This window comes from Carlito syrichta, unplaced genomic scaffold (genome assembly GCF_000164805.1).
Source record: "Carlito syrichta isolate Samal-C Ts95f unplaced genomic scaffold, Tarsius_syrichta-2.0.1 Scaffold307324, whole genome shotgun sequence".
Classification (NCBI taxonomy): Eukaryota; Metazoa; Chordata; class Mammalia; order Primates; family Tarsiidae; genus Carlito; species Carlito syrichta.
In genome coordinates, this window is record NW_007251420.1 from 123,911 (window position 1) to 149,635 (window position 25,725).

Below are 25,725 nucleotides of genomic sequence, written 5' to 3' on the forward strand. Positions count from 1 at the left end.
TGTGTGGTCTACAGGAAGAGCACAGTCTTGGCAACCTAGAGGTGTGTGTGGTGACGGAGGACTCTGGGTCAGGTCGGTTCCATTTTTTGCTATACTTCTTACCATCTGTGTAACTTCAGGGAAGTTGCTCGGTTCTCTCAGCCTCAGTTTGCTTGCCAGGATCATCCCTGGCCTGCCTCTCTGTGGAATTATAGTAATATCCATATATGATGATGACGACACTGTTCTTAGCCACTTATTTTTTTTTTTTTGAGTTGGAGTCTCACTCTGTCTCCCAGACTGGAGTGCAGTGGCTGCTCCCTGCCACTGCAGCCTCGACCTGCTGGGCTCCAGCGATCCTTCCGTCTCAGCCTTCCGAGTAGCTGGAACTACAGGCGCGTGCTACCACGCCCGGCTAATTTTTGATTTATTGTAGAGATGAGGTCTCACCAAGTTGCCCAGGCGGATCTCGAACCCACAGGCTCAGGCAATCCATTCACCTTGGCCTCCCAAAGTGCTGGTATTACAGGCTGAGCCACCAAGCTCGGCCCTTAGCCACTTCTGTTGAGCATTTACTAAATAGCAGACACTAGACTAAATGTTTTACGTGAATCATCTCAGCTAATCCTCACAACACCTCTCTGAGATCCATTCTTTATTATTGCCTAATTGACAGATGAGGAAATTGAGGCACAAAGATGTAAAGTAATTAGACCAAGTTTTTGTAGCTACCAAGTGATAAAGCCAGGAAGGCAGCCTGAGTCTAGAACCATGGTACTCAACCATGCCTGGTACTATAAAGTGATGTTTTGTTAAGGTGCCCTGTAGACTGCACAGTGCCCTGAACTCGTGAAGTTCAGGTTATGAGGACATGCTCGGTCCTGACCACCTGTGTAATGAATAGGTAAAGGAAGCCTGAAGACTTTGCAGGGGAGGAGAGAGATGGTTTCCTAGGGATCTGGCCAGGACTGAAGATATGGAGCGGTTGTTTTGGGACCTGTTTCTGGCTGTTGGCTATCACTCTACTGTTGGGTGACCTGGCCTGCCTTAGAAAGAAGGCAGAGTGGGGGAGGTCACTGTTCTGCCAGTGAAGGAAGCTCAAGCAGAAAAGACAGATATTCCTAGGTCCAGGGGATCTAAATCAATACCATATCAGTGGAACCATATGTTGGCCTAGGGGTCTTTTGTTCCTAGTCTGTGATAGATTGGTCAGTGAATGAAGTAGTATGGTTACATAGCCCCTTGGAGACCACTCACTAGAATGCATAATCTCATTAAATTAAAATTGTTTTATTTATAAAAGCAATATCTAGTAATTAAATAATTTTTGTGAAATACAGAAATGTAGCAAATAAACCATCTCGTTAAGGTCTGAGATGATAGGAGCCAAGCCAAGAGTACAAGGGATAGGTGACTGAGGTGGACTTGGCTTTGTGTTAAAAGGGGAAAGTGGGGCTCTCTGCTTTTGACCACTGCCTTTAATACTCCCATTGAATCTGATACCCTTGGTCTTCAGAACCTGACCCCTTGTAGTTTCTAGAAGGGAGGAAGAGTGACAATGGCAACCCGTGCCAATCCTTCGAGGGGCCTTCGGTACTTGACTGGCTTTGCTGTGTGCATGAGGTTGCCTCCATTACTGCCCTTCCATTGCTGTTTTTTTGGGCAGAGCCTGGCTCCTGTGGCTCAGTATGAGAGTGAAATCCAGGCCCTTATCACATGGATGGGGACCCTGAGTTCAGAGTTTAGACAGGAGAGGGAGAGAGAGAAGCACCCAAAAGGAGGGTGAGGACCCTGGTTCTGGCTGTGTGGAGGCCCTAGGCAACTGATCATTTTGGAGTGTCATTTGATGCTTGTAGGCCTGCTGAGGGCTTATATCCTGGGGGAAGAGGGGCCAGTGATGGTGAGGGGGTGCAGACCAGGAGGAATCATCAGGACTGTGCTCCTAGCCCTGGGACAGTGTACTTGAGCAGATGACGCTGAGGCTCCTGGCATGGGCCCAACTCTCAGTCCCTCTTGTCTGGCCCAGGTGAAGCAGGGGGGCACTAGGACCCAGAGGCTAGCACGGTTCCTGACAAGTCTAGAGCAGCACTAGCGCAGAGTGAGACTCATCAGCTGGCAGGCAGGATTCTGGTCTCTGGGTTCAGGAATCCTGGGCAGCAGAGGGGACTTGCTCCTCGGCCCCCTCGCCGTCCCCATCCGTGCCCCTGAAGGCCACCGAGTGAGGCCCATGGACTGGGGAGAGCCGTGCCCGGCGACTCCTGTGTCTGTCCATGAGGGCCCAGCTCCCTGACCCTCCTGCCTAGGCTTCTACCTTTTCTCTCTGTCTTTGGCCAGCTGGGGGAGGGGGTAGAGGTCGGGTAGCAACATGGCCCAGAGCAAGAGGCACGTGTACAGCCGGGTAAGTGGCCCTGATCTGGGATGGCCCCGGGAGGGCTGCTGGAGAAGGCCTGGGTGCCTGTGGACATCATTGCTGTGGGGGCTGGGGAGAGAGGCTGGGGACACTCACAGACTGTTTCCAAGGAGCTCTTGAAGCCCTGATGGTATCAGGCTGGACAGGCTTCCCTTCGCAGAGTTGGACCCTAAATGGGGACTGGCAGGGCCTGACCTCTGACTCTAACTGGCCCTCAAACCAGGGGCTCCTGGGGGGGGCAGACTCTCCTGGGTACTCAGAATGCAGTCGATGGGTCAGAAAGGTCTCACAGTGAAACCTTTCTTTAGAGCTGCTTTGTTGTTTGTCATTCGCTTTCTCTGTCTTCTATCTGAGAGGGACTCTTTGCCTACTGTTGTGTCCACTTGGTTCTGAGAGGCTGATTGGGAAGTGGGGGAGTCTCTGAATTTGGGTCCAATCTTGATGTCACTGGCAATTCCTTTTATTGTTAGATCCATGAGAGCCACTCTGCTGTTCCAGGTATGATTTGGGGTCTTGGAGCCCTGCGAGCTTTTTGGAGAAGGGAGTTTGGAAATGACAGGCTGGGAGGCGTCTTGGCTCTTCCCTGGCTCTGGCAGGGCTCTCGTCTGAAGCCAAATGGGGGCTGAGAAGGGAGCCCTGTGGAGTCATTAGGACAATGGTATCACTTCTTCATGCATCATTCATCTGTTTGCTGCAAGGCCTTTGGTTCACGAAGTTGCTGTAACTAAAAATGGCTTAGGTGTGATTTTCTTCTAAACCGTGAGCCTGTTTGGGACCTAGTTTCGTGTTGTGTTCTGTCATCATGGGTGTGCCAGAAGCTGAGAGCTGCCCAAGGACAGTGTCTTAGTCTGTTTCTCTGCCTTGCATACCTGTGGAGTGATAAGCCGTCCATTTGGACCACCAGGCAAAGGTCTGGGAGACAGTGAGGGACAGATCTTAGGGACCAAATTTACTTGAATATATTTTTCTTTTTATAGCAATATAGCATATTTTGGATCTCCAGAGCTTAGGAGTAGAGAGTTGACAGAACAGTACCAGGCCAGGAAGAAGGGAGTTGGTGGTTGAATGGGTTGCAGTGAGGCAACCTATTAATCCAGGAGTACCATGATGGGTGTGTGGACCGGAGGGGGAAGAGTCAGATCAGAAAGGAGTGGGATGACTTGAGGGTCTGGAAGGAGGCACAGTGGTGTGCCTTTGAAGGGGTGAGGCCTAAGATTGCCATTTGAAACACAGGGAAGACAGATGACAGTGGACAGGAAACAGGATTCTGTAAGGTGAGTTTCCTGTCTTCCCAGATTGGGCTACTGAGCATTGGGTTGTGGGGAGTCTGGTTGTGGGGACCCTGGCCTGAACTGAGTTATTTGCTTGAGCTTGATTCCCCTCCAGAGAGGAGAATTAAGGAGGCAGTGCTTCTGAGGAAGCAGCCATGTGGTGACAGTCACAGATTGATCAATGAATTCTGATTTGTTACACAATGTAAACTTTTAAAAATCTAGCAGATTCCAGAGGAATTTGGCGAAGTCTTAGAAGAAAACGCCACTGTCAATTTTTCAAAGGGGCATTTGGGGGTCAACCTCACCCTGCGAATGGGATTCAGGGAAATTACTTCTGATCCTTTTTCAGTCCAGCATCCTGGCTGGGAAATTTCTTATGCATTAGAATACTACCATTTGACCTGAGACCTCTAACCATGTATGTTTGCATGTGTTTTTCTTTCAGACGCCCAGTGGCAGCAGGATGAGTGCAGAGGCAAGTGCCCGGCCTCTGCGAGTGGGGTCCCGTGTGGAAGTGATTGGAAAAGGCCACCGAGGTACTGTGGCCTATGTTGGAGCCACACTCTTTGCTACTGGCAAATGGGTAGGCGTGATCCTGGATGAAGCAAAGGGCAAGAATGACGGAACTGTCCAAGGCAGGAAGTATTTCACTTGTGAAGAAGGTCATGGCATCTTTGTGCGCCAGTCCCAGGTACTCACACCCTGTTTCTGGATGTGTGTGTGCATATACCTGTCGTATGTACATTGTGTTGCTACTTCCTTTACCTGGGAATGGGTATAAGCCTCTGGTTGGGAGAATGGAAGGTAGCAGGGGAGGGAAGATTGGAGATCCATCCTTAGTGAGGCTAGCTTCCTGTACTCCTGGCGTGCTTAGGGACTGGAGAGGGGTCCATACTGCAGCCATCCTTGATCTGGCTGCATTGAACTTATTTTGTGGCCTCAGATCCAGGTATTTGAAGATGGAGCAGATACTACTTCCCCAGAGACACCTGATTCTTCTGCCTCAAAAGTCCTCAAGAGAGGTAACAACCACCCATTTAAGTTGTGTCTTCCCATTCAGGAGTCCCCAGGACTTTTCCCCATAACATGGGACCACAGTGGATCCTGAGTTTTTTTCCCCATCACCACCATATTCCCTTTACCCTCCATAATGTTCTCTGCCCCTACCCCTCTATACAAGTACACACTTTGTTTCTGTTTACTTTCTGCAGAGGGAACTGATACAACTGCCAAGACTAGCAAACTGGTGAGTGGTTTGAGGGTGGGAATGGGGAGTAAGAGAGGGAGGGGAAGGACAAAAAGAAGGGATACTCATGCTCAGCAGGTAGAAGCTAGGTGAGTCTGAACTGAATTATCCTTTCTAGTCTTTTCAACCTCCCTGGGAAGGAGGGTTTCTGGGTATGAGTTGCTGCGTTAGAATTATAGTAAAGGTGGTAGCAGGGAAAATCTCTTAGGCTCCAGAAGTTCAGGGTCAAATGGATTGAACTGGAGGTGACAGGGAGAATAGATCTATCCCCAGTAGCACAGCCAACTTCCTACGTTTTCGTACCCAAAGATGCCAACATCTAAAAAGTTGGAGGGTAGGGAAAAGGCAGAGGAAGAAGACGTCCTCCTATTTGCAAGTGAATGGTGAAGGAGTGGACCTCTGCCTCTTGTTTTAGTCTGTAATGCAGAGGGCTCTTCGGAGCTCCCCTCCCTCACTATGCAGCGGGTGTGAGGTAGGACTTCAGACTCTGCAGCTTCTCTGGGCCAGGGTGTGGACATCCTGGAATCCGATCCTCAGAGGGACTACTTGTCTTCATCCAGGGCTTGACAGTGACCAGATTCCTCTACCCACTTACCTGTGTATGCCTGAGCTGGTCTTAACACCTATACCCAGCATGTCTGGCCAGCTAGTATACTGTGGCATCTGTTCTCTAACTGCCCTTTCCTACCCCTCATGCAGCGGGGACTGAAGCCTAAGAAGGTGGTGTGTTTACTATTTGTGCCTGGATGGGTGGGGGCATGAGCCCCTTCCCTGACTGTCCTGCATGTCCTTGGGCTGCTGCATGCATGTGTGTGTGACGCTGGGGCTGGGATGGCCAGAGGAAATGGCGGCCTTGGCTTTCAGAATTCCCTTGAGGACTGCACAGACTTCAGGCTCAGTGTCCAGGCCCAGGTAGCACTCATTAGGGATGATTCCCTCTGCCCCAGGACTCCAAGTCAAAGGCCTCCCAGTAAAAAAAAAAAAGAAGCATTTGACTGTAAATAGCAGCAGCATGAAATAGGGCATTTATTGGGTTACAGTGGGTCCTCACTTAGCCTGAACTTGGGGGACCATGGGAGGATGGACTGGGGAAATGGGGCTGGGGAAGCTACCAAGTGAGGTGGTTTTTCAAGGAGACAGGAGGCCAGGGAACAGAGCACAGGAAGAACAGACCTGAGTTGGAAAGCCTGAGAGTTTTGTGTGCCCGCCTCTGGATGGGCACTGCCATACATTACCCTCCCTGCAACTTCGCCCCATCAGTCTTTCCCTGCCTCCTTCTCCCTCTGATGGTGTGCCTGAGGCCTACCTCCTACCCCTTGCAGCCTTCCATCAGCCATCATTGGAGAGGGACTCAGTGTGCCACCTCCCCTCCCTACCACAGACTCTTTTAAACTCTTAAATCGCTGCCATGACCACTTCCTCACACCAGCCCCTGCCTTGGCCTCTGCCCAAGCTGTCTCTGACCTGCATGTACCTGTCTGACCGTATGTACTGTGTTGTATGTATAATGCTGTGACTTCCTTGTTGTCGGTCTGCCTCGAGCCTTTCTGACGTTGCATGGGGAGCTGTTGGAATGGGGCAGTAGGATGGGAGAGAAAAACATCTTTTCGATTCCTGGTTGGTGATGGATCCTCACTTTGGAGTCTTGCCATAGTAGACACCACGTGCTGGTACTCGCTTTGGAGTAGGAATGGGGATGTAAGGAAAATAGTACTGTAAAGGATGCTGGACCCATTTCAGAGTCACAGAAACTGGTTTCATCCCTTGATTATTGTCTTCTGGTTGGGGCTCCCATCTTACTTCAGGCTCCTGAACAGGGAAGAGCATGAAACTATAGTCATATCTGTGGAGGAATTCTGGCTACAGCCTGGCCTGACCCTGGATTGGGGCCTAAGCAATGTCCAAATCCTGGGACTTTGGCAGCTGCCTGGGAAAACAAAGCCCAGCTTTGGCTACCCATGCTGCTCTTCTGTGCTCATGGTGTAAAGTGTCAGTCAGTCGAGAATCCCCTCCCTGCCCTAGACTTCCTCTCCAGTGGTTCTCTCAAAGCAGACCACTTAGCCTAGGGCCCCTGGTAGCTACTTCCAGAGCAAAAGAGTGTGTTTTGAAGGGCAGGGCAGAAAACCCAGATGTCTCTGCAAAGTGCTCAGTTCTTTCTGGAAACCCTTTAGAGACAGGGGACACTTGAGAGAGAAGCCCAACACTGTTATTAGAGCTGCTGCTATCCACATGAAGTATCCCCCAGGGTTTCTTAATCATTCTGTGTGCTCCTTGCTGAAGGGGCACTCTAGATGTGTGTGCCAGATGAGAGATCATAAGGGTGTTTCCAGGGTGTATAAGAGACAGGAATGGAGTTGACGAGGGAAGCAGAGTGTGAATATGAGACTGACCCGTGGGGCAGGGAGGCTCTGTGTCCCTGCCCAGTGATGCCCTAGCCCTGCAGGGTGCCATTTCTGGAGTGGCCCTTAACCCAGTTTTTTGAAGAAAGCTTTTGGGGATGGATAAGGGAGAAGAGAGAAGAACCAAAACCTATGCTTTGGAGGAAGCAGGAGCGCTCTGCGCATGACTGTCTAGTCAGGAGGAGGGGAGGAGGAGCCAGCAGAGCCCTGGACCGTTGCTAGGTGACAGGAGCAGTGGCTCCACCCCCATGGAGCAGAGGAGGGTGGGTGCATGACGTCAGGTGGAGCTGGTGCTGCGGCCACTGAGGCTGCCATCAGCCTAATCTGGTGAACTGGGCCAGGCTCTGCTCCGGTGCCTGCCAGAGCCTGGCGGTCCCGCGGCACAACTGCGGGGCCTCTGTGTTGGGGCAGCCGCCGTTTGCAGGCTGGGAAGCTGCCACACCGGGAAGCTGAGGCTGCATTGTTGGGATTTGATGCACTAATCTCCTGTCTCCGCCGCCTTTCCCTGTTCGGTCTCTTTCCCTCCCTCCCTCCCTTCCTCTGTCCTTCTTCCTTGTGTGTCTATCCTCCTCTGTCCCTCTTTCTCTTTCCTCTCTTTGCTTTCTTTGGTTTTCTGCAATGATGAGACAGGCACCGACAGCCCGAAAGGTACTCTTGCTTGCTCTGGTCCTGCTGCTGGGTTGCCAGGGCAATGGTGGCAGCAGGCTGCTGGGGTGGGGGTGGGGGCTGATTGACTTCATCTGTCTACCTGGTCGGGGGAAGGAAGGTGAGGGGGCAGGGTGAGGTGTGTATCATCACCATACCCCACACCCTGGGTGTTTGCTCCCTGCCTTGCCTGCTTTTGGCTCTGATTGAGTCTGTGTTCCACACCTTGTACCCAGTGGCCTCCTAGGCTTGGGCTTCAGGGAGCCTCTACCACAAACAGGCTCTGGGAGAGTTTCCTGTGGTAGAACGTGGGGGAACAAGCCTACCTACCTCACCCAACCTATTCTAGAATGCCTCTTGGTTGATTTCCCAGCATCCCTCCTCCAGGGTTTGTATCAGGGTGCTTTACCAAGGTAGGATGGGGACCTTAGAACAGTTTTTGACCCACAGCTGTGAAAGCTTAGCCCAGAGTAGGAGGGGTAGGGATTGGTCTCCTTGGGCTTTGTGTATCCTGGAGACAGGATCTGAGCAGTATTTTGTCTCTGCCAGAGCAATGAGACAGTGGGTAGCAAGAACAGTATTTGGGAGTTGGAGTGAATTATTTACCACTATGCAGTAATCTGAAGGGTTTCTGGATTTGGTTTAGGGCAGTAGCTTCTCTATGCTGCTGCCCACCCCACTTCCTTTCTTACAGCTGGGTGGGGTAACTCTGCTGAGCGCTGGGCTTCTGCTAATGCAATATTCATGGCCCTGACACCTGAGCCCTCTGCCCTAAGGATGGGGACTGCTGCAGGATCTGATCCTGGAGAAGGGGGTTGGGAGTAGGGAGGACAGCAGTGCTGGTCTGCCTTTGGGACCTGATCTCCCACTTCTGGGCTTTTATCACTTTTGTCACATAGGGTTTCTAGGAAGTTCTCTATGGAGTCTAGCACTTGAAGGAAGAGGGCCGACCTTGTCCTTGGGAGTGGTGGCTGGGCGGAGCCTCTGGGTCTAGGCTGAAGTGAGAGGTTTTTCACAGGAGGACTGGTCTCTGGAGATCTCACCAGCTGCTGCCTTTGGTCTCCTGTGGCACAGCCTAGGAGATAGACTTCTGGGATTTCCAGGGTATCTGAAGGGTGTGGCCTTTGAGGGTTGGGCAGAAGTGGGAGCAGGAACCGAGAAGAACAGGAGTTCTGGGTTCCCAGAGTAAGAACATGATGATTTGCTGAAGGGAGAGGGGAATGGGGTAGGGGGGTGGTGGCTAACTATAGCCCCTTCCTGTTACTACTTCTGCTCTCATTGCTGTCCCTTTTGCTGTCTGTCTTTCGCCATTATCTTTTCTTTCCTGACTACTTCTCCTCGGGCTCCTGTTGCCTGTCCAGACCACAACTCGGCGGCCCAAGGTGAGAAAAACCAGGCCTCTGTGCAAGCCACTGCTGAGTGTACACACACATTTCATGCATGTGCATGTGTGAGGGTGTATGTCTAAGCAAGTGAAAGTTGGTCATGGTGTATCCTGGGTTCCCTTTGAGAGGGAAGAGGGGGTTAGTGGTGGTGGCAGGCCCCTCCTAGGAAATTCATTTTCAGTTCTTAGGAGGTTCTCAGATCCAGTAGTTTGAATGCAAAAGAAATGAGTAGGGTTGTGGTTAATCAAAGCAGGTTTTCTTGAACAAGAGAATTTTGACCAGTTTTGAGGGGAGGGATTGGAAGAGAGGTGAGTGTAAATATCAGGGTATAAGGAGGTAAGTGTGTCTGTTAAAGGCTTTGGATGTCACATGGTCTCTGAGCCCACTGGGAAAACTTCCTGGCTCAGCACTGCTAGGGAGAGCTTTGGGCAGGCCTGTCTGCTTCAGGACTTGGGCTTCAGGGCAGCTCCTCTACTCATTCCCCTTCTCAACCCCACAGGAGCCTGGAGAGTGTTACCTGACTAGAGCCCCTTTGTCTTGGGGGAGTGAGATGACAGAAGGGTTGTTTCAAGGGGAAGCCTAAGGGCACAACTTTTACCTTGTCCCTTTTACCTGCAGGGTCCCCTGAAATAGACCAAGGAAGGAAGATTCAGTTCGACCCTCAAAGAGTAGGGAGGGTTTAGCAGGGGTTGAGAGCCTGGCACCACCACTTTTAGCCTAGCCTTCTCTGGGAACGTAAGAATCTAGAGAACAAACTCTAATCTGTTCTTTTTCTATGGGAATGGCATTGTGGTATTTTTTTGCCCCTGGGGGAGGACACAGCCCCAGAGCAAGGATGGGACTGAAAGTATTAAAAAATTGCTAGAATGATCACAAGTGGGTCACGGTGGGGGGGTGGGTTCCAGGGAATAAGGGATTCTGCTCTAAAGGGTATAGTGCCAGAGCTGGAAGGAATGTGGGGTCAGTGCCAAGGGATGAGCTTTGTAATCTTATGTCTTCCCTTATCCTTTCCTTCCTCTCTCCTCTGCCTTCCTTCCTCCTCCCCCTGCCCTTTATCTTTGTCTCTCTCTGACTCTCTGTGTTATTTTCCTCTCCCCTCCACTCTGTTTTCTGTTCTCACTGTGCTCTAATATTTTTTGCTGCTTTTCCCCTTCTCTGCCTCCTTCCCTTGCCATATTCTCATATTCTGTCTCTCTTCCTCTTACCATCCCCATTCTCTGTTCTCTCTCTGGTCTGCCCCTACCCTCTCTGAATAGCCCACCCGCCCAGCCAGTACCGGAGTGGCCGGGGCCAGTAGCTCGTTGGGCCCCTCTGGCTCAGCATCTGCAGGTGAGCTGAGCAGCAGTGAGCCCAGTACCCCGGCTCAGACTCCACTCGCTGCACCCATCATCCCCACGCCAGCCCTCACCTCTCCTGGAGCAGCCCCCCCACTTCCTTCTCCCTCCAAGGTAAGGACTGGGTTTGGGATGAAGGAGAATCAAGACACCAGGGGGCCCGTGACCCCTGGCTGGGTCTTGCAAGCTTCCCAGGTTGGTGAAGACCCAGAACTTGGATCTAGATGGGGACATAGCCTGTGGATGTCTTGTTGACCGAGCTACTCTTTCCTTTCCTGCCCTTCTTGCGTACTTTCCCCGTACACAGTGCACCATGGTTTCCTCTCAGATGTTTGTGTGCCTCTCGGTTTTGATCCTGGGGCTGGAGTGATGTTTGCACACATTCTTGTCTTCTTTGCTTCAGCTGTGTCTTGATGGGGGTGGGGAGCTGTGCACAGACTGCAGGGCCTTTCCTTCACAGGAAGAGGAGGGACTGAGGGCCCAGGTGCGGGACCTGGAGGAGAAACTAGAGACTCTCAGGCTGAAACGGGCAGAAGACAAAGTAAAGCTCAAAGAGCTGGAGAAACACAAGATCCAGCTGGAACAGGTGCAGGAATGGAAGAGCAAAATGCAGGAGCAGCAGGCAGACCTGCAGCGGCGCCTCAAGGAGGCGAGGAAGGTGGGCCTCGCGGTGAAGGGGGTGGCTGGGAGGTTGAAAGACTCCAGGAAGGGTGCTGGAGCTGGATCCTGGAACACCCCAAGAGAAGGGGCGGCACAGGCATTTCTGTGCTTGTAACTCCTCTGCCCCTCCCCTTCCTCAGGAAGCCAAGGAGGCGCTGGAGGCGAAGGAACGCTACATGGAGGAGATGGCTGACACTGCTGATGCCATCGAGATGGCCACCCTGGACAAGGAGATGGCTGAGGAGCGGGCCGAGTCTCTGCAGCAGGAGGTGGAGGCGCTGAAGGAGCGCGTGGACGAGCTCACCACCGACCTGGAGATCCTCAAGGCCGAGATTGAAGAGAAGGGTAAGGGGCCAGGATCTGCTGGGGACCACACGACGGGGTGAGACCCAGGCCTGAAAGCGTTAATGGTCTTCTCCAGGTTCAGATGGGGCTGCATCCAGTTACCAGCTCAAGCAGCTCGAGGAACAGAACGCCCGCCTGAAGGATGCCCTGGTGAGGTAGGTTCCTCTTCACTGCTTGACTCTGGCACCCACTCTGCTGCCTCCAGATGTGTTGGCGCACCCATGGCCTAGTGACTCTGGCACATGCCTGCCCCCTTCTCTCTTCTCCACTTCCCCACAGGATGAGGGATCTTTCTTCCTCAGAGAAGCAGGAGCATGTGAAGCTCCAGAAGCTCATGGAAAAGAAGAACCAAGAGCTGGAAGTTGTGAGGCAACAGCGGGAACGTCTGCAGGAGGAGCTGAGCCAGGCAGAGAGCACCATTGATGAGCTCAAGGAGCAGGTCTGGGGAGCCCAGCCCTGTGCCCAGAATCCCCCTACCAGACTTTTGTAGTGATGCCTCCTTTTTCTAGGCATTTTCCAGCAGCCCTTCTCCCCCTTTTTTTCTGTGTAACACAGGTGGATGCTGCTCTGGGTGCTGAGGAGATGGTGGAGATGCTGACAGACCGAAACCTGAATCTGGAAGAGAAAGTGCGAGAGTTGAGGGAGACTGTGGGAGACTTGGTAAGAGCAGCAGACTCCTAATTTTCGACCCTAATGGTGGGTATTTGGAAGGGGCCTGCTGAGGAGATTGAAACATGACTCCTGATGTTTGAACGGGTTATGTTATTAGGGGACCCACCCTGGCCTTGCTACCCTGACCCTGCCTTTCCTTTTCCCCAACAACCTGTGGGGTCCTAGGAAGCAATGAACGAGATGAACGACGAACTACAGGAGAATGCACGTGAGACCGAATTGGAGCTGCGAGAGCAGCTGGACATGGCAGGTGCCCGGGTGCGTGAGGCCCAAAAGCATGTGGAGGCAGCCCAGGAAACAGTTGCAGACTACCAGCAGACCATTAAGAAGTACCGCCAGCTGACCGCCCATCTACAGGTGCCTGCCCACTCACCACTCCCTATGATCACCCCAGGGCTCCCTCATGACCCAGCTGTACCTCACTGTTTCTGCTCCCAGGACGTGAATCGGGAACTGACAAATCAGCAGGAAGCATCTGTGGAGAGGCAACAGCAGCCACCTCCAGAGACTTTTGACTTCAAAATCAAGTTTGCTGAGACTAAGGCCCATGCCAAGGTCAGGAAAGTGGGTGGGCCTGAGGAACTGGGTTGTAGAGAACCCAGCTTGGGTGTGGCTGTGGGCTGACCTGGTATGGGGTTCTGGGTTCCAGATTCCTGGGAGATCTGGTGTGGGAAAAGGGCTGTTTTGTGTGATGGTTTGGAAGACTCTTGGCCTGCACCTGTCCTAGAAGCAAAGGGCCCAGTGGAGCAAGGCGTGGTAAGAGCCAGGCTGAGAGCCCTCCTCCTTGTTCACTCACAGGCAATTGAAATGGAATTGAGGCAGATGGAGGTGGCCCAGGCCAACCGGCACATGTCCCTGCTGACTGCCTTCATGCCTGACAGCTTCCTTCGGCCAGGTGGGGACCATGACTGTGTCTTGGTCCTGCTGCTCATGCCTCGACTGATTTGCAAGGTACAACCAATCAATCACATATTCCACTTATTGAACTTGCTGTGAACCAGGCATTGAAGATAGCAGACAGAGGCTCTGCCCACAAAGAGTTTATGATGTAGTGGAGGAATACACAGTCAGCAAAATCACAGCTGAATATATTACAGATTTTGTGTTATGAAGGAGAAGTATGAGAGAGCGCCATTGGGAATCTGGTTTCTATGGGCATGGAGTCTGACTGAAAGAATAACATTTGAGCTGAGGGCCAGAATGTGACTAGGAGTTAGCCGGGGGGACAATTAGCAGGACAGCATTCTAGGTGGGGAGATAGCAGGAGCAGCTTTAGGTCAGGAAGGAGCGTGGCCCCATTAGTCCCACTACCCTTTCATTTCTACATCTTGAATCCTCACAACCTTTATTCATTATCCTTTCTCTACATGAGATTCCCTAGCCCTGTAAGAGCTGTTTCTGCTTTCTCTCCCACCTGTGTCTGTGCTCCCCACATAGTTGTTAGACTCTGTGTCCTGTGTCCTGTATTCCCGAATCATGTTCATCATCCTGTGCTCTGAGTCCCAGGTCCCTGGTGCTTTCTCCCACAGGCAGAGCTGATCCGGAAGCAGGCCCAGGAGAAGTTTGAACTGAGTGAGAACTGTTCAGAGCGGCCTGGGCTGCGAGGAGCTGCTGGGGAGCAGCTCAGCTTTGCTGCTGGGCTGGTGTACTCGCTGAGTCTGCTGCAGGCCACGCTGCACCGCTATGAGCAGTAAGTGAATCCCAACTCCCCTGCTCCAGGGTCGTGGGTCCAGGATTGGCCAGAACTGAGGCTGGCAGACCCTGGTCTCACAGAGCCTTCTTTGGTCTTTAGTGCCCTCTCTCAGTGCAATGTGGATGTGTATAAGAAAGTGGGAAGCCTCTACCCTGAAATGAGTGCCCATGAACGCTCCTTGGATTTCCTCATTGAGCTCCTGCACAAGGACCAACTGGATGAGACCGTCAATGTGGAGCCTCTCACCAAGGCCATCAAATACTACCAGGTCTGGGCACGAATTCAGGCTTGGGTCAGCAGGCAGGGAAGCTTTCACCTGAGGGCAGCTGTTACCAGTACGAGCAGTCAAAGTTGTATGTCTCAGGCTGGCTGCTTGAGGCCTGGTTTGCTCTTAGGTAAACTTGCCTTATGACACAGCTGCTTAGGGGTTTTGGATTCTCTTGTACCTCTGGAGACCTGTGATGACCAGGGCTCAAACTACAGTTGGGAAAAACTCCCTGCCCTTCCAGGGCCTAAAGACTGTCTGTTTCTTCTGTCATCCCTTCTTAGCATCTGTACAGCATCCACCTTGCCGAGCAGCCTGAGGATTGTACCATGCAGCTGGCTGACCACATTAAGGTGAAATGTCTGGGCCTGGGGTTGAGCACCCTGTGGAGATCAGAAACGGAGGACATCAGCTCAAGAGATCGGGCACCCAAGGGGTGTTACAGAAGATGGGGGCAGGGTCACCAGAGCCAGCTCAGGAGAACCAGAGGACCCACTTCTATGTGGGGCCAGCAGAGGTTGAAGACTTGTTAGAGATGGTGATGGGGCAGAAGGGCTCGTGTTAAGGGCTGATGATCATGTACTTCTGTCCTCACAGTTTACACAGAGTGCTCTGGACTGCATGAGCGTGGAGGTAGGACGGCTGCGTGCCTTCCTGCAGGTGAGAGCACATCTGGATCTATGTAAGCTCCTCTTCTGTTTTAGTCCCCACCTTCTTACCCTTAGCTTAATGCTGACATTGTTCCCCATCCATTTCGTTTTTCTTGAACAGGGTGGGCAGGAGGCTACAGATATTGCCCTCCTGCTCCGGGACCTGGAAACATCATGCAGTGACATCCGCCAATTCTGCAAGAAGATCCGAAGGCGAATGCCAGGGACAGATGCTCCTGGGATCCCAGCTGCGCTGGCATTTGGACCACAGGTTTAGGGCTGCAAGAGGGGAAGGGAAAGAAGCTGTGTAGAACCAGGAGGGACCTAGCACTTAAAGAGCTGGATCTGGTCAGGGGACAAAAATGGTTTTGCGGTAGCTTGGAACTGTGGTGCTGGGCCGAGGGTGGACTCCTGACTCTGGCCTGTCACACAGGTGTCTGACACACTCCTAGACTGCAGGAAACACTTGACGTGGGTGGTGGCTGTGCTGCAGGAGGTGGCAGCTGCTGCTGCCCAGCTCATTGCTCCACTGGCAGAGAATGAGGGACTGCCTGTGGCTGCCTTGGAGGAGCTGGCTTTCAAGGCAAACGAGCAGGTGGGGCTGAATGACGGGGCAGAAGGCGGTGGGGGTGTCAGTGACCAGTGTGGGACCATCACTCCTGCCCTTGGCTCTTACAGATCTATGGAACCCCTTCCAGCAGCCCCTATGAGTGTCTGCGCCAGTCGTGCAGCATCCTCATCAGTACCATGAACAAGCTGGCGACAGCCATGCAGGAGGGGGAGTATGATGCAGAGCGGCCCCCCAGCAAGGTGAGTGGCTGCAGAGGCCTGGATGAGTGGGACTTGCAGAGCTACTGCTGGTTGGGGGGGGTAGGGAGACAAGAGGGAGCCATGTGGAGAGCACCGCCCTGCCTAGGAGGCAAGGTTTTCCCTGTGACTGGATTTCTCTGATAGGCACACATTCATGACTTCTCTCCACTCCCACATTCTGACTCACCCCATTCTTTAGCCTCCCCCAGTTGAGCTACGGGCTGCAGCCCTTCGTGCAGAGATCACAGATGCTGAAGGCCTGGGTTTGAAGCTCGAAGATAGAGAGACAGTTATCAAGGAGTTGAAGAAATCACTCAAGATTAAGGTGAGTGATGGGCTAGGCTCAGGATCTGGGGCCCAGGAAGGTGTTGGGACCCAGGGCAGCAGCAGCGTTGGGGAGCGAGACTGAGACAGCTTGGGGTTGAGGGGAGGAGTGGGGTCTGTGATCACTGAGAGCGTAGAGTGCTTTCTGTCTCATGGTCTAGCCCCCCAGGTTCCAGGGATTATGGGAGGATGTAAGGAAACTAGAAGCTCTCTGTCTTTGTCCAGGGGGAGGAACTGAGTGAGGCCAATGTGCGGCTGAGTCTCCTGGAGAAGAAGCTAGACAGTGCTGCCAAGGATGCAGACGAGCGCATCGAGAAAGTACAGACTCGGTTGGAGGAGACCCAGGCACTGCTGCGGAAGAAGGAGAAGTCAGGCACCTCCCTGGGCCCTGTGGCCTTTAATCCTTCCTTCTGCTGGAGGCTCTTGGTCTCCTAACCCATCCCCCTCCTCAGGTCATCTAGTAATGAGACTCTCATGTTTTCTCTCCCTGATGCCCACCCCGTTGTGCCACCCCCCCACCAAAGCCTGTGCTGCTCTGCCCCCAGACCCTCAGTAGCACAGCTACTCCAAGGACCTCTCAGGACTGAATAGGAAGGCGGTGCTGTGGGGAAGGAACGCTGCCCAATCCCAGATTCTTTTTTCCCAGAGACTTTGAGGAGACGATGGATGCACTCCAGGGTGACATCGACCAGCTGGAGGCAGAGAAGGCAGAGCTAAAGCAGCGGCTGAACAGCCAGTCCAAGCGCACAATTGAGGGTCTCCGGGGTCCCCCTCCCTCAGGCATTGCTACCCTAGTCTCAGGCATTGCTGGTGGTGAGTACAATGGGATAGTCAGTGCTGGTACAGAGATTGTCCTCTCCTGTCCTTGGCCTCAGTTTGACCTCTATCTTCTCTTATCTCCCGGATATTTAGCCAGGAATGTGCTTGCTCAGCTTCACTCTGTGCCAGCTTCGCCAAGTTTTCACTTCCCTCAAATATATATGCTGAGTTCCTCTGACCAAAGGAGGCCTTACCAACTTGTCAGTGAAGCTTAGAATAATGATGGCAGTTGGACTCTAGTACCTGTCCTTCCTGGCTCTGCAGTCTGACTTTTCATGCTTGACCCTATGTCTCATAGGGTTGTCAGCCTGCAGCAGACTGGGCTAACTCTCCTGGGGAATCTGGCCTGCCTGATGCCTGCTCTTGAGTGTTGCTCTGCTCAGGCACTGAGTTCAGGTGGCTTCATTTTGTAATGTGGTCATCTTTTCCATCACCAACTTCTCCCAGTGTCACTTGGGGCTTGTGTTCTAACCTTTGCCTAGTCACTCAGTGTGGTCAGGTCTCCTTACCTGGAATTTTTCATGCTCCCAAGGCCCAGATTCTCCAGTTTCCTGACTAAGGAGGTGGCTGCTGCCTTCTTTGTCCTTATCTGTCTATAGTTTTTTGCTCTTCAGTTTCTTTTCTTTCTCACCTCCAGAAGACAAACTTGCCCTGGAATTAAATCCTCTAGACTTTTCCTGCTGCTCCTGATCTCACCTAGGTAGAGTCTTATTCTCACTGTCACTGGCACTCCTTGATCTTGGGAGGTGACCAAGTCTCTTCTGGTCTTCTCTCCTCTGGTATGCACAGATACGTGTTCTTTTGGGGAGTCTCCAGAATTACCACATTGTATTGTTTTAGCACAGGCTCTTTAAACAAACACTGGTTTTGAATTTATAGAAACTTCCCACCAGAAAATGGGGTCTTTTGTCTCAGAGCCATGGGAGTCCTGAGGAGCAAGGGAGTGTATTTGCATATTCAACTTAAGCTTTGCTGTGGGTGAGCACCAAGGGTGCGGCCATACCGGTGTCCCCAGAGCTTTCCCCATACCCTTGTTGGAGTTAGGGTATGAGGCAGGGAGGTAGGAACAACTTTGTGTCCCAAGTGCTTTCTCTAGCACATACTCACTGTGCCATTCTTCCTCACATATTGTACTGTCTCATGTTTTCACTCCCTTTTGCTGTCTTTCTTTCACATATATCTGCTCTTCCGCAATGGTAAGGGGCAGAGGCCTAGTTTTGTCAGAGAGGGCGTGATGATCAGGAAAAGGGCTTTCTTGCAGGTCACGTCCAAGATTCCTCTGGTGTGTCCCCCTATCCCCCAAATCATCTAATTCCTCTCTCCTCTTTTCCTGCTCCCCCATGGGCTATTCCGAGCACAGAAGAACAGCAGCGAGGTAGAGACCCATACCGACTGGGGGTTACCAGGGCAGGTGGGAATTGGGGCTGGGGGAGCAAGGTAAGACTTCCCTTTGAGGAAGCCAGGAATGGAGGTGGGGGATAAGGAAAGGGGAAGAGCAGGGATGGAGCCCATTTTTCAATCTTCTTTACCCGGGCTGATGACATTTGTTATGATACCCACAGGGGGCGCCCCTGGGCAGGCTTCAGGGTCCGTGCCAGGCCCGGGGCTGGTGAAGGACTCACCACTGCTGCTTCAACAGATCTCTGCCATGAGGCTGCACATCTCGCAGCTCCAACATGAGAATAGCATCCTCAAGGTGAGAGAGCCACCTGGGGGACTGGGATAGAGCATACCTGCCCCACTGCTGAGAGATGGCAAGGGCCTTCTAGCACCTGCTCCTACTACCCCTCTTTCTCCTTCCACAGGGAGCACAGATGAAGGCATCCTTGGCAGCCCTGCCCCCTCTGCATGTTGCAAAGCCATCCCTCCTGCCCCATGCTGGCTCTGGCAGTGAGTTAGCAGCTGGAGCGCTGTATCGGAAAACCAGCCAGCTACTGGAGACACTGAATCAGCTGAGCACGCACACCCATGTAATAGACATCACTCGCACTAGCCCTGGTATGTCCCCACCGATCTCCAAGATGAATGACACACCCTCTCCTCTTGGCCTGGAAATTTAGCTCCTGCCCTGTCAGTGCCACACCGTAGAGGCTTTTCCCAGCAGTGTTCTTTGACTTCACAGTTCAGTTTGCTCAGTTCACCCACTGTCTCTTAAGTACCTGCTGCATGAGAAGGCTCAGTCCCTGAACTCCTGACCTAAATCCAGTACAGCTGCCTGCCTAGGCCTTGGTGGGTCTCACCAGCTTTCCCTTCCCACAGCTGCCAAGAGCCCATCGGCCCAGCTTATGGATCAAGTGGCTCAGCTTAAGTCCCTGAGTGACACCATCGAGAAGCTCAAGGTCAGCTCAGACTCTGCCCTTCCCCACCCTACAGAGCTTACTTCAGAGCCGTCAGTGGTGGAGCCAGGCACTTCTGGAGTTCCTCTGGGCTTGTGCTAAATAGCAGTCTGGGGGAGGGAGGTGGAAGGGAAGATAGGGCTCTTTCCTTGGACTGTCTCAGTACAAACAGAAGACAGATCTCATACTAAAATGGATGAGCTAGGGCTGTCTTCAGAGTAAGTGACTCAAGTTGCAGCTTCTGTCAGAGTGAGATCATAATGGGGTAGAATGGTTGGGCATGGCCTCCCAGAGGCAGTAGAATCCATGTCAGGCCTTAAATGATGGGGACTTGTAAAGTAGGGAGGGATGTTGGGGTAGGGATGGGGTTGGAGGTAAGAGCAAAAGTATGGTGATAGAGAGGACTGGGTCCCTGCTCCCTGGTATTAGTGTCTCTGTGATACCAGGGTGATCTTGTGCTGGCCTGCGGGTCCTCTAAATGCCTGCTGTCTCTCTGTCTAGGATGAGGTCCTCAAGGAGACGGTGGCTCAGCGCCCTGGAGCCACAGTACCCACCGACTTTGCCACCTTCCCTTCGTCAGCCTTCCTCAGGGTAAAGGGGTGCATGGGGCAAGGACAGGACAGTGTGCGGGTCCCAGGTGGGGCCCATTTCCCCAGAATACACCAAGGCCTTTGGAGGCTCAGGTCTAAGAACTGCACACCCTGGGTTATCTGACCAAGTCTTACTTGCAAGTAACTCAAAAGTGCTTATGCTGCTTCCAGAGATTCTAGTATTTTAGCACTTAAATAATATCTTTCATGGCTTTTGACACCAGGAGGGGCTTAAAACTCCCTTATCAAACTATATACCCCTGTTCTTTTTTGAAAAATCTGGTCACCATGGCCTAGGAACTCAGAAGCCTCCGTCGCCCAGAGGCTCTTGGTCTCAGTGCTCAGGGACCTTTTTCAGAGGCCCACAGCTCAAGTGAGCCCCTGACCTGGGGTCCTGTTCCCCTCACCAACTCCCAGGCCAAGGAGGAGCAGCAGGATGACACAGTCTACATGGGCAAAGTGACCTTCTCGTGTGCGACTGGCCTTGGACAGCGTCACCAGCTTGTGCTGACCCAGGAGCAGCTGCACCAGCTTCACAGTCGCCTCATCTCCTAAGCACTCCTTCCCTGCCGCCCCCTTCAGCCCTCAACCCTCCTGGTGCCGCTCTGCCGATGCACAGCCACCTCAGCCAGGCCCCAGGTAGAACCATGTGGGTTAAGCTCCTCCTGCCCCATTCGATTCACTCCCACCTGTCAGTGCCCTGCCCTTCCCCTTGACCTAGCTTCTGCCATTCCCATTCTGTGACCTCTACCATAATTTGTTGAACAGCTGCTCCCTCCTTCCTGAGGGGCCTCAGGGCATGTGGGGGATAGGCTGAGACCCCACCACCAAAGGTTGAGTGAGGTCCCCCGATTGAGGACTTCAGCCCTTGATTAAACCAACTTCTGCTTCAGTGCTGTCTGTGTGGTGTTGAGAGTGGGAGTTGGGCCGTTCGGCTCAGGGCAGGAGTGGAGGAGAGGGGTTGCTGAGGGTGACTTGGCTGTCTCAAATTTGAGGGCCTTTCTCTGTAGTGACCAATACAGTGCTGCTGTCTCTCTCAAATTTATGTGCAGTGAGTTGGTCTGAGCAAGGGGGAAAGGGCTAGACTTAGGGCTAGATGCCCAAGTTCACTTGTAGAGTTAGGAGGGCCGAGAGGGTGCAGCTTCTGCCAGCCCCGTCTCTGCTTCCTGGAGTTTCTGCTGCTCCCTGTCTAGTTTTTGGAGCTGGAATAATGGTATGATTACCACCCCAGTCGATTTTCTGCTGCACTATCCAGAGTCTCCCCATAAGACCTGAATCCTCTCAGAGGGAATATTTACCAAACAAGGGAAAACTGAAGCAACAGCTAGTAAGAAAGAATAGACCAGGCACAGTGTGGTTCACACCTGTTATCCTAGCACTTTGGGAGGCCAAGCCAAGATCACTTGAGACGAGGCATTTGAGGTCAACCCGGGCAACACAGTGAGACCAAATTATTTTTTAAATTAGTGGGGCATCGTGGCTCTTATACCTGTAGTCCCAGGTACTGGGTGTCAGGGGGAGGGGGAGGAGGATTGAAGCAGGAAGATCACTTGAGCCCAGGAGTTCAGATCTGTAGTGAGCTATGATGGTGCCACTGCACTCCAGCCTGAGTGCTAGACTGAGACTGTCTTAAAAAAAAAAATCTGTATATATCAAAAGCTATCTAGCTATATAAGCCAACCTCATTACAAATTAGTATCACCTGGGAGCTTCTTTTAAAAATCAACAACTTTTTGGGTCTTGCTCTAGACCTGCTGAAAACACCTCTAAAGTTAGGACCCATAAGGTTGGTGAACAGCATCCAAGCATTTTAGAGCTTAGCCCCAGTTTAGTTTAGTTGGCTGGCCCCTTGATGCTCTCTTTTATTCCCCACTTAGGGAAAGAAAGTCAGCCCAAGCCAGAGCCAAATAAGAGGGACAGAAAGACTCTGATCTAGATGGAGAAAGAGATCACTGGCACTTCAGAGCAGTCCTCTTGAGCCAGGCCCTCTGCTTGTGTGCTTCCTGTCTTAAGGGGAAGGGGCAGACAGGAGGAGGGGGGCTCCGAGGTAGGAGCTCAGGGCCCTCATTCTCAATTAGTACACTCTCTGGGAGGGTCGGTGGGTGATGGAGTGTGAATGCCTGCCCTGTATCTTAGCCTGTCTCAACTGGGATTGCAAGAGAACATGATTTGGGTGACTCCTCAGTGCTCTCAAGGATGGTACACAGCTAATACCTTTTCACAGCATAGGATCTAGTGAGTTACATACCACAGATTAATTCTCAGAACTGATTGACAAGGGTTGCTGAGTCTTCACCACACCTCTCCAAACTGAGCTCCTCTAGTGCTAAGGAAATCACGACCACATTGTGTTTCTGTCCTTTCTACTCAAGCTGCTGAGCTGCCTTCTGATTAGTGATTAAGACACTGAGGCCCAAGACCGGGCAACTCATGGTGGCACTTGAAGAAGAAAAACAGGACTTTTTTGTTCCGTCATTTTTCCTTAATGGTAGTTTCTTTGCCACTTGAACTGGTCTCTTAAATGCTGGACTCATTCATCCAATTACTTGTAGGCTATGATCATTCCACAAGTATCTGTCTCAAAGTCAGCATGTCCAAAACTGAAATAATCTCTTCCATGTCCTGGATGTGACAAAACACAAGCCTGGATGTCTTTATTCCTTTTTCACTCTCCTTGACTAATTTAGTCACTCGGCCCTATCAGGTTACTGTCTCTCAAATCTGTCTGCTTTTTTCCACCCACTGCTAACTTTGGGTATAATATCTTTTCTGGGCACTTAAGCAGTCTTTAAACAGGTTACCCACCTCCATGGATTTTTTTTTTGAGTTGGAGTCTCACTCTGTCACCCAGACTGGAGTCCAGTGGCCGCTCCCGGCCACCACAGCCTCGACCTGCCGGGCTCCAGCGATCCTTCCGCCTCAGCCTTCCAACTAGCTGGAACTACAGGCGTGCGCTACCACGCCCAGCTAGTTTTTGATTTATTGTAGAGACGAGGTCTCGCCAAGTTGCCCAGGTGGGTCTCGAACCCGCGGCTCAGGCAATCCACTCGCCTTGGCCTCCCAAAATGCTGGGATTACAGGCTGAGCCACCGAGCCTGGCCCATTGTCTTTCTAACCAGTTCTTCATACACATTGATGCAGAGGGACCGTTCCAAAATGCAAACTGGGTCATGTCACTCCCCAGTTTGAATCCTGAAATGGTTTCTCCAGCTAGACTTTAAAGTTTAAATAAAATTCTGAAGTGTTTCCTCTAAGTGTCTAGAATTTAAACTTTAAGTTCACTAGAATGGCACACAAGACCATCATGATTTGGGTTCTGTCTACCTCTCTGACCTCTCAGAACTGCTTCTTCCAGGTGCCTGATGGGCCAGCTATAGTGAACCTCTATAGTTTCTTTCCACTCTCTCAGCCTCTTTCTACCACCCAGCATGCCATCGACCTCCTTTTCTCCACTCCTTTTCCCTGCCCCCACTTCATCCCCATCCTCAGCTGAGATCCTATTCGTTTATTGGCGTTGCCATCCAGGAAATCTCCAATCCCTGTGGCCTGTTTGGTGTTCCTCTTCTGGAAGCAGCAAGAGACCATTTTTTGAGTTTAGCTGCTTTATGATCTTGGCAAGTTTTATAACCTCTGGTCTGTTTTATTACCTACAGAATGGGAATAATGTCTTACAGGGTTGTTGTGAAGACTAAATGAAACTGTGCGTACAAGCATCAAGCACTGCACCTGGCACACAGTGGACTGGCTTCTCTTTTTCAGTACGTGCTCCTGCACAGCTTTGGGCCGTTCAGCATCTGTTGCTATTGTCATTGTTAATTAACTCCTCAATTTCTCACTTTAGACAGAGTTTCTTTTGGGTGTCTTTCATCTCTGCATCTCCCCAAATACAGGAAAAGGCATATGCTTGGGGAGGAGGATGATAAGTTACATTTTGGATGTGCGTCTGAGGTGCTTGTGAGAATGTGCAAGTGGAGATAATCCAGCTGGCAGTTTGAGCCAACTGGGTCTGGAGTTAGGCAGAGAAGTCTGGATTGGAAATACAGTTTGAGGAAGGAATTGGGAGCGTGTCGGTGGTTGAAGGCATGGTTTGGATGAGGTGACTGTCTTAATTCAAATTACTTAGAAAACTGAACCTGGGGCAAAACTTAAGTGCTAATGCTTTAATAAGAGGTGTAATCCCAGAACAGTGAGTGAGGAAAAGGAGGAGAAGAAAATCAAAAGTTTGTTTTAGTGAATTGGCCACTGCTTTACATAGACCCAGCTGGTCACTTGGCCCACATGAGATAGCTCTGGATAGACTACACAGAAAAAAATCGTGCCTGGCTAGAACATGTTGGAATTGATGGAGGGATAGAGGGGAAATTTACCTGCTCTGCTTCCTGCCTGTCCTTCACTTCCCAAAGTTTGCCCTGGGGGTTGTTAGCTACCCCTTGCTTGGCTAGATGATATTACATGGCCACTGTGAAAGCCAGATCCCATGCCTTGCAGTGTGGCATTTAAGTCCTGAGGTGGTAGGGAGCAGAATATAGGCACTGGCTTGTCGGGAGTTGCTTGGGGCAGAGCATGCAGCTGGAAATCTGGGAATTGGGTAAGGCTGAGAGAATCTGAAGCAGCAAGTTACCTGAGGAGAGTGTATAGAGGGAAGGGAAAGGTAGAGTCCTGGGCAGCTCTGAGAGTTAAAGAGCCTGCAGCGTGAAGGAGCACCATCGCAAGCAGGGGACCTGCAGAGAACGTGCTGTCACACAGCTGCTGAGAGAGGAGAGGGACTGAGGAGCTTGGTGGCAAGTGAGTTCTGAGAAGTGGCCATTGTGATTCACAGATGGCTGGCAAGCTGGCCAGCGCAATCTTCTGGGTGGGGGGAGCAGAAGCTGGATTGTGGTGGCAAGAAAGAGAAGGCAGCAGCTCACGGCCGCTACTGTGTCCTGGGCAGCTTCAGTTCATGGGGATTGTGGAGATAGGTTGGCCAGGTAGATGGCAATGGGAGTGATTTCTGGAAACTGGGATGTGATGGTAGGGGAGCGGTCTCGAAGTACTTTGTGTACCAAGGACAGAGCATAACTTAGTAGCAGCCATCTTTGATCTGCCCAAACCCAGAACTGCCAGCGTGACAGAACTAAGCAGATTGACTCAGTTGGCAGGGACAGGGCATCAACATTCTCAACTCTGTTCCGTTAGAGCCCTTCTCTTTTGGGGGGTTTTGGGCGGATTCCCAGGGCCTACAACACCTGCCCCATCACGGAGGCAGCTTCGTGAAATAAGACTAGGACTCGTATCCCAACCCTTCCTCTACTGAGCAGTCTGAAGTTAGGGAAGTTGCTTAACCTTTCAGCCTCAGTTTCTCTATTTGTAATATGAGACCAATAGTACCTTCCTCAGGTGGTAGCCCTTCCTCAGGTAATTTCAGGGGGAAGTAAATGAGATAGCATGCTTGATACAGGTGCTCAAAAAAGGTTGCCTGGGAGATGCTGATATTAAATGGATGAAAAGGATAAGAAATTCAAGCAGCCACATTTCCAAGACTTGTGACACAAATACTAACCATATTTTGAGGCCCAAAGGACAGGTTGTTTTTGGTGCCCCAGCTTTCAGCTTGCTTCCATGGGTAGTTACTGTCTTGTTTCCTCCCATCTGAGCTCTCTTTCCTCTTCCTCTTAGCAGGCCAAGGTCTTAGGAAGAGTCTAAACCTAGTGGCACCTCCCGCCCATTTGAATTCACCTACTTGGTTCACAATTATTTCTGTGCTGTGCCTTGTGGAGAGCAGGGGTGGGGCACTACCCCTCTTTGTGGGGTACTACAAAGACCCCTAGTCTGCTGCTGGCTAATCCTAGGGGATGTGCAAGGCCCCAGAGCTAAGTCTTTCCTGCCCAGCCTTAGGGCTAAAAGTGAATT

At 51.8% G+C, this 25,725-nt stretch overlaps 1 protein-coding gene across 6 annotated transcripts; it reads left to right on the forward strand.

Moving 5' to 3' along the window:
• The first annotated feature begins 2,030 nt into the window (after positions 1–2,030).
• DCTN1 (dynactin subunit 1) lies at positions 2,031–20,731 on the forward strand. 6 transcript variants are annotated; one of them, XM_021715699.1, is made up of 32 exons: positions 2,031–2,377; positions 4,109–4,354; positions 4,607–4,685; positions 4,875–4,909; positions 5,609–5,632; positions 7,939–7,956; positions 9,315–9,335; positions 10,595–10,786; positions 11,133–11,330; positions 11,473–11,677; positions 11,754–11,832; positions 11,957–12,116; positions 12,233–12,337; positions 12,515–12,706; positions 12,788–12,904; positions 13,148–13,300; positions 13,879–14,039; positions 14,142–14,310; positions 14,592–14,660; positions 14,905–14,967; positions 15,079–15,228; positions 15,391–15,552; positions 15,636–15,767; positions 15,967–16,092; positions 16,317–16,459; positions 16,738–16,904; positions 18,271–18,285; positions 18,473–18,606; positions 18,716–18,908; positions 19,170–19,249; positions 19,748–19,837; positions 20,254–20,731. In XM_021715699.1, exons 1-32 carry the CDS (start codon positions 2,345–2,347, stop codon positions 20,389–20,391), a joined length of 3,849 nt encoding a protein of 1,282 aa, XP_021571374.1. In that variant the 5' UTR covers positions 2,031–2,344; the 3' UTR covers positions 20,392–20,731. The 6 variants fall into 6 exon arrangements, with proteins under 6 accessions (XP_021571374.1, XP_008062564.1, XP_008062565.1 ...); XM_008064373.1 differs by having other exon boundaries at positions 5,609–5,629; XM_008064374.2 differs by lacking the exon at positions 7,939–7,956 and having other exon boundaries at positions 5,609–5,629.
• The last annotated feature ends 4,994 nt before the right edge of the window (positions 20,732–25,725 follow it).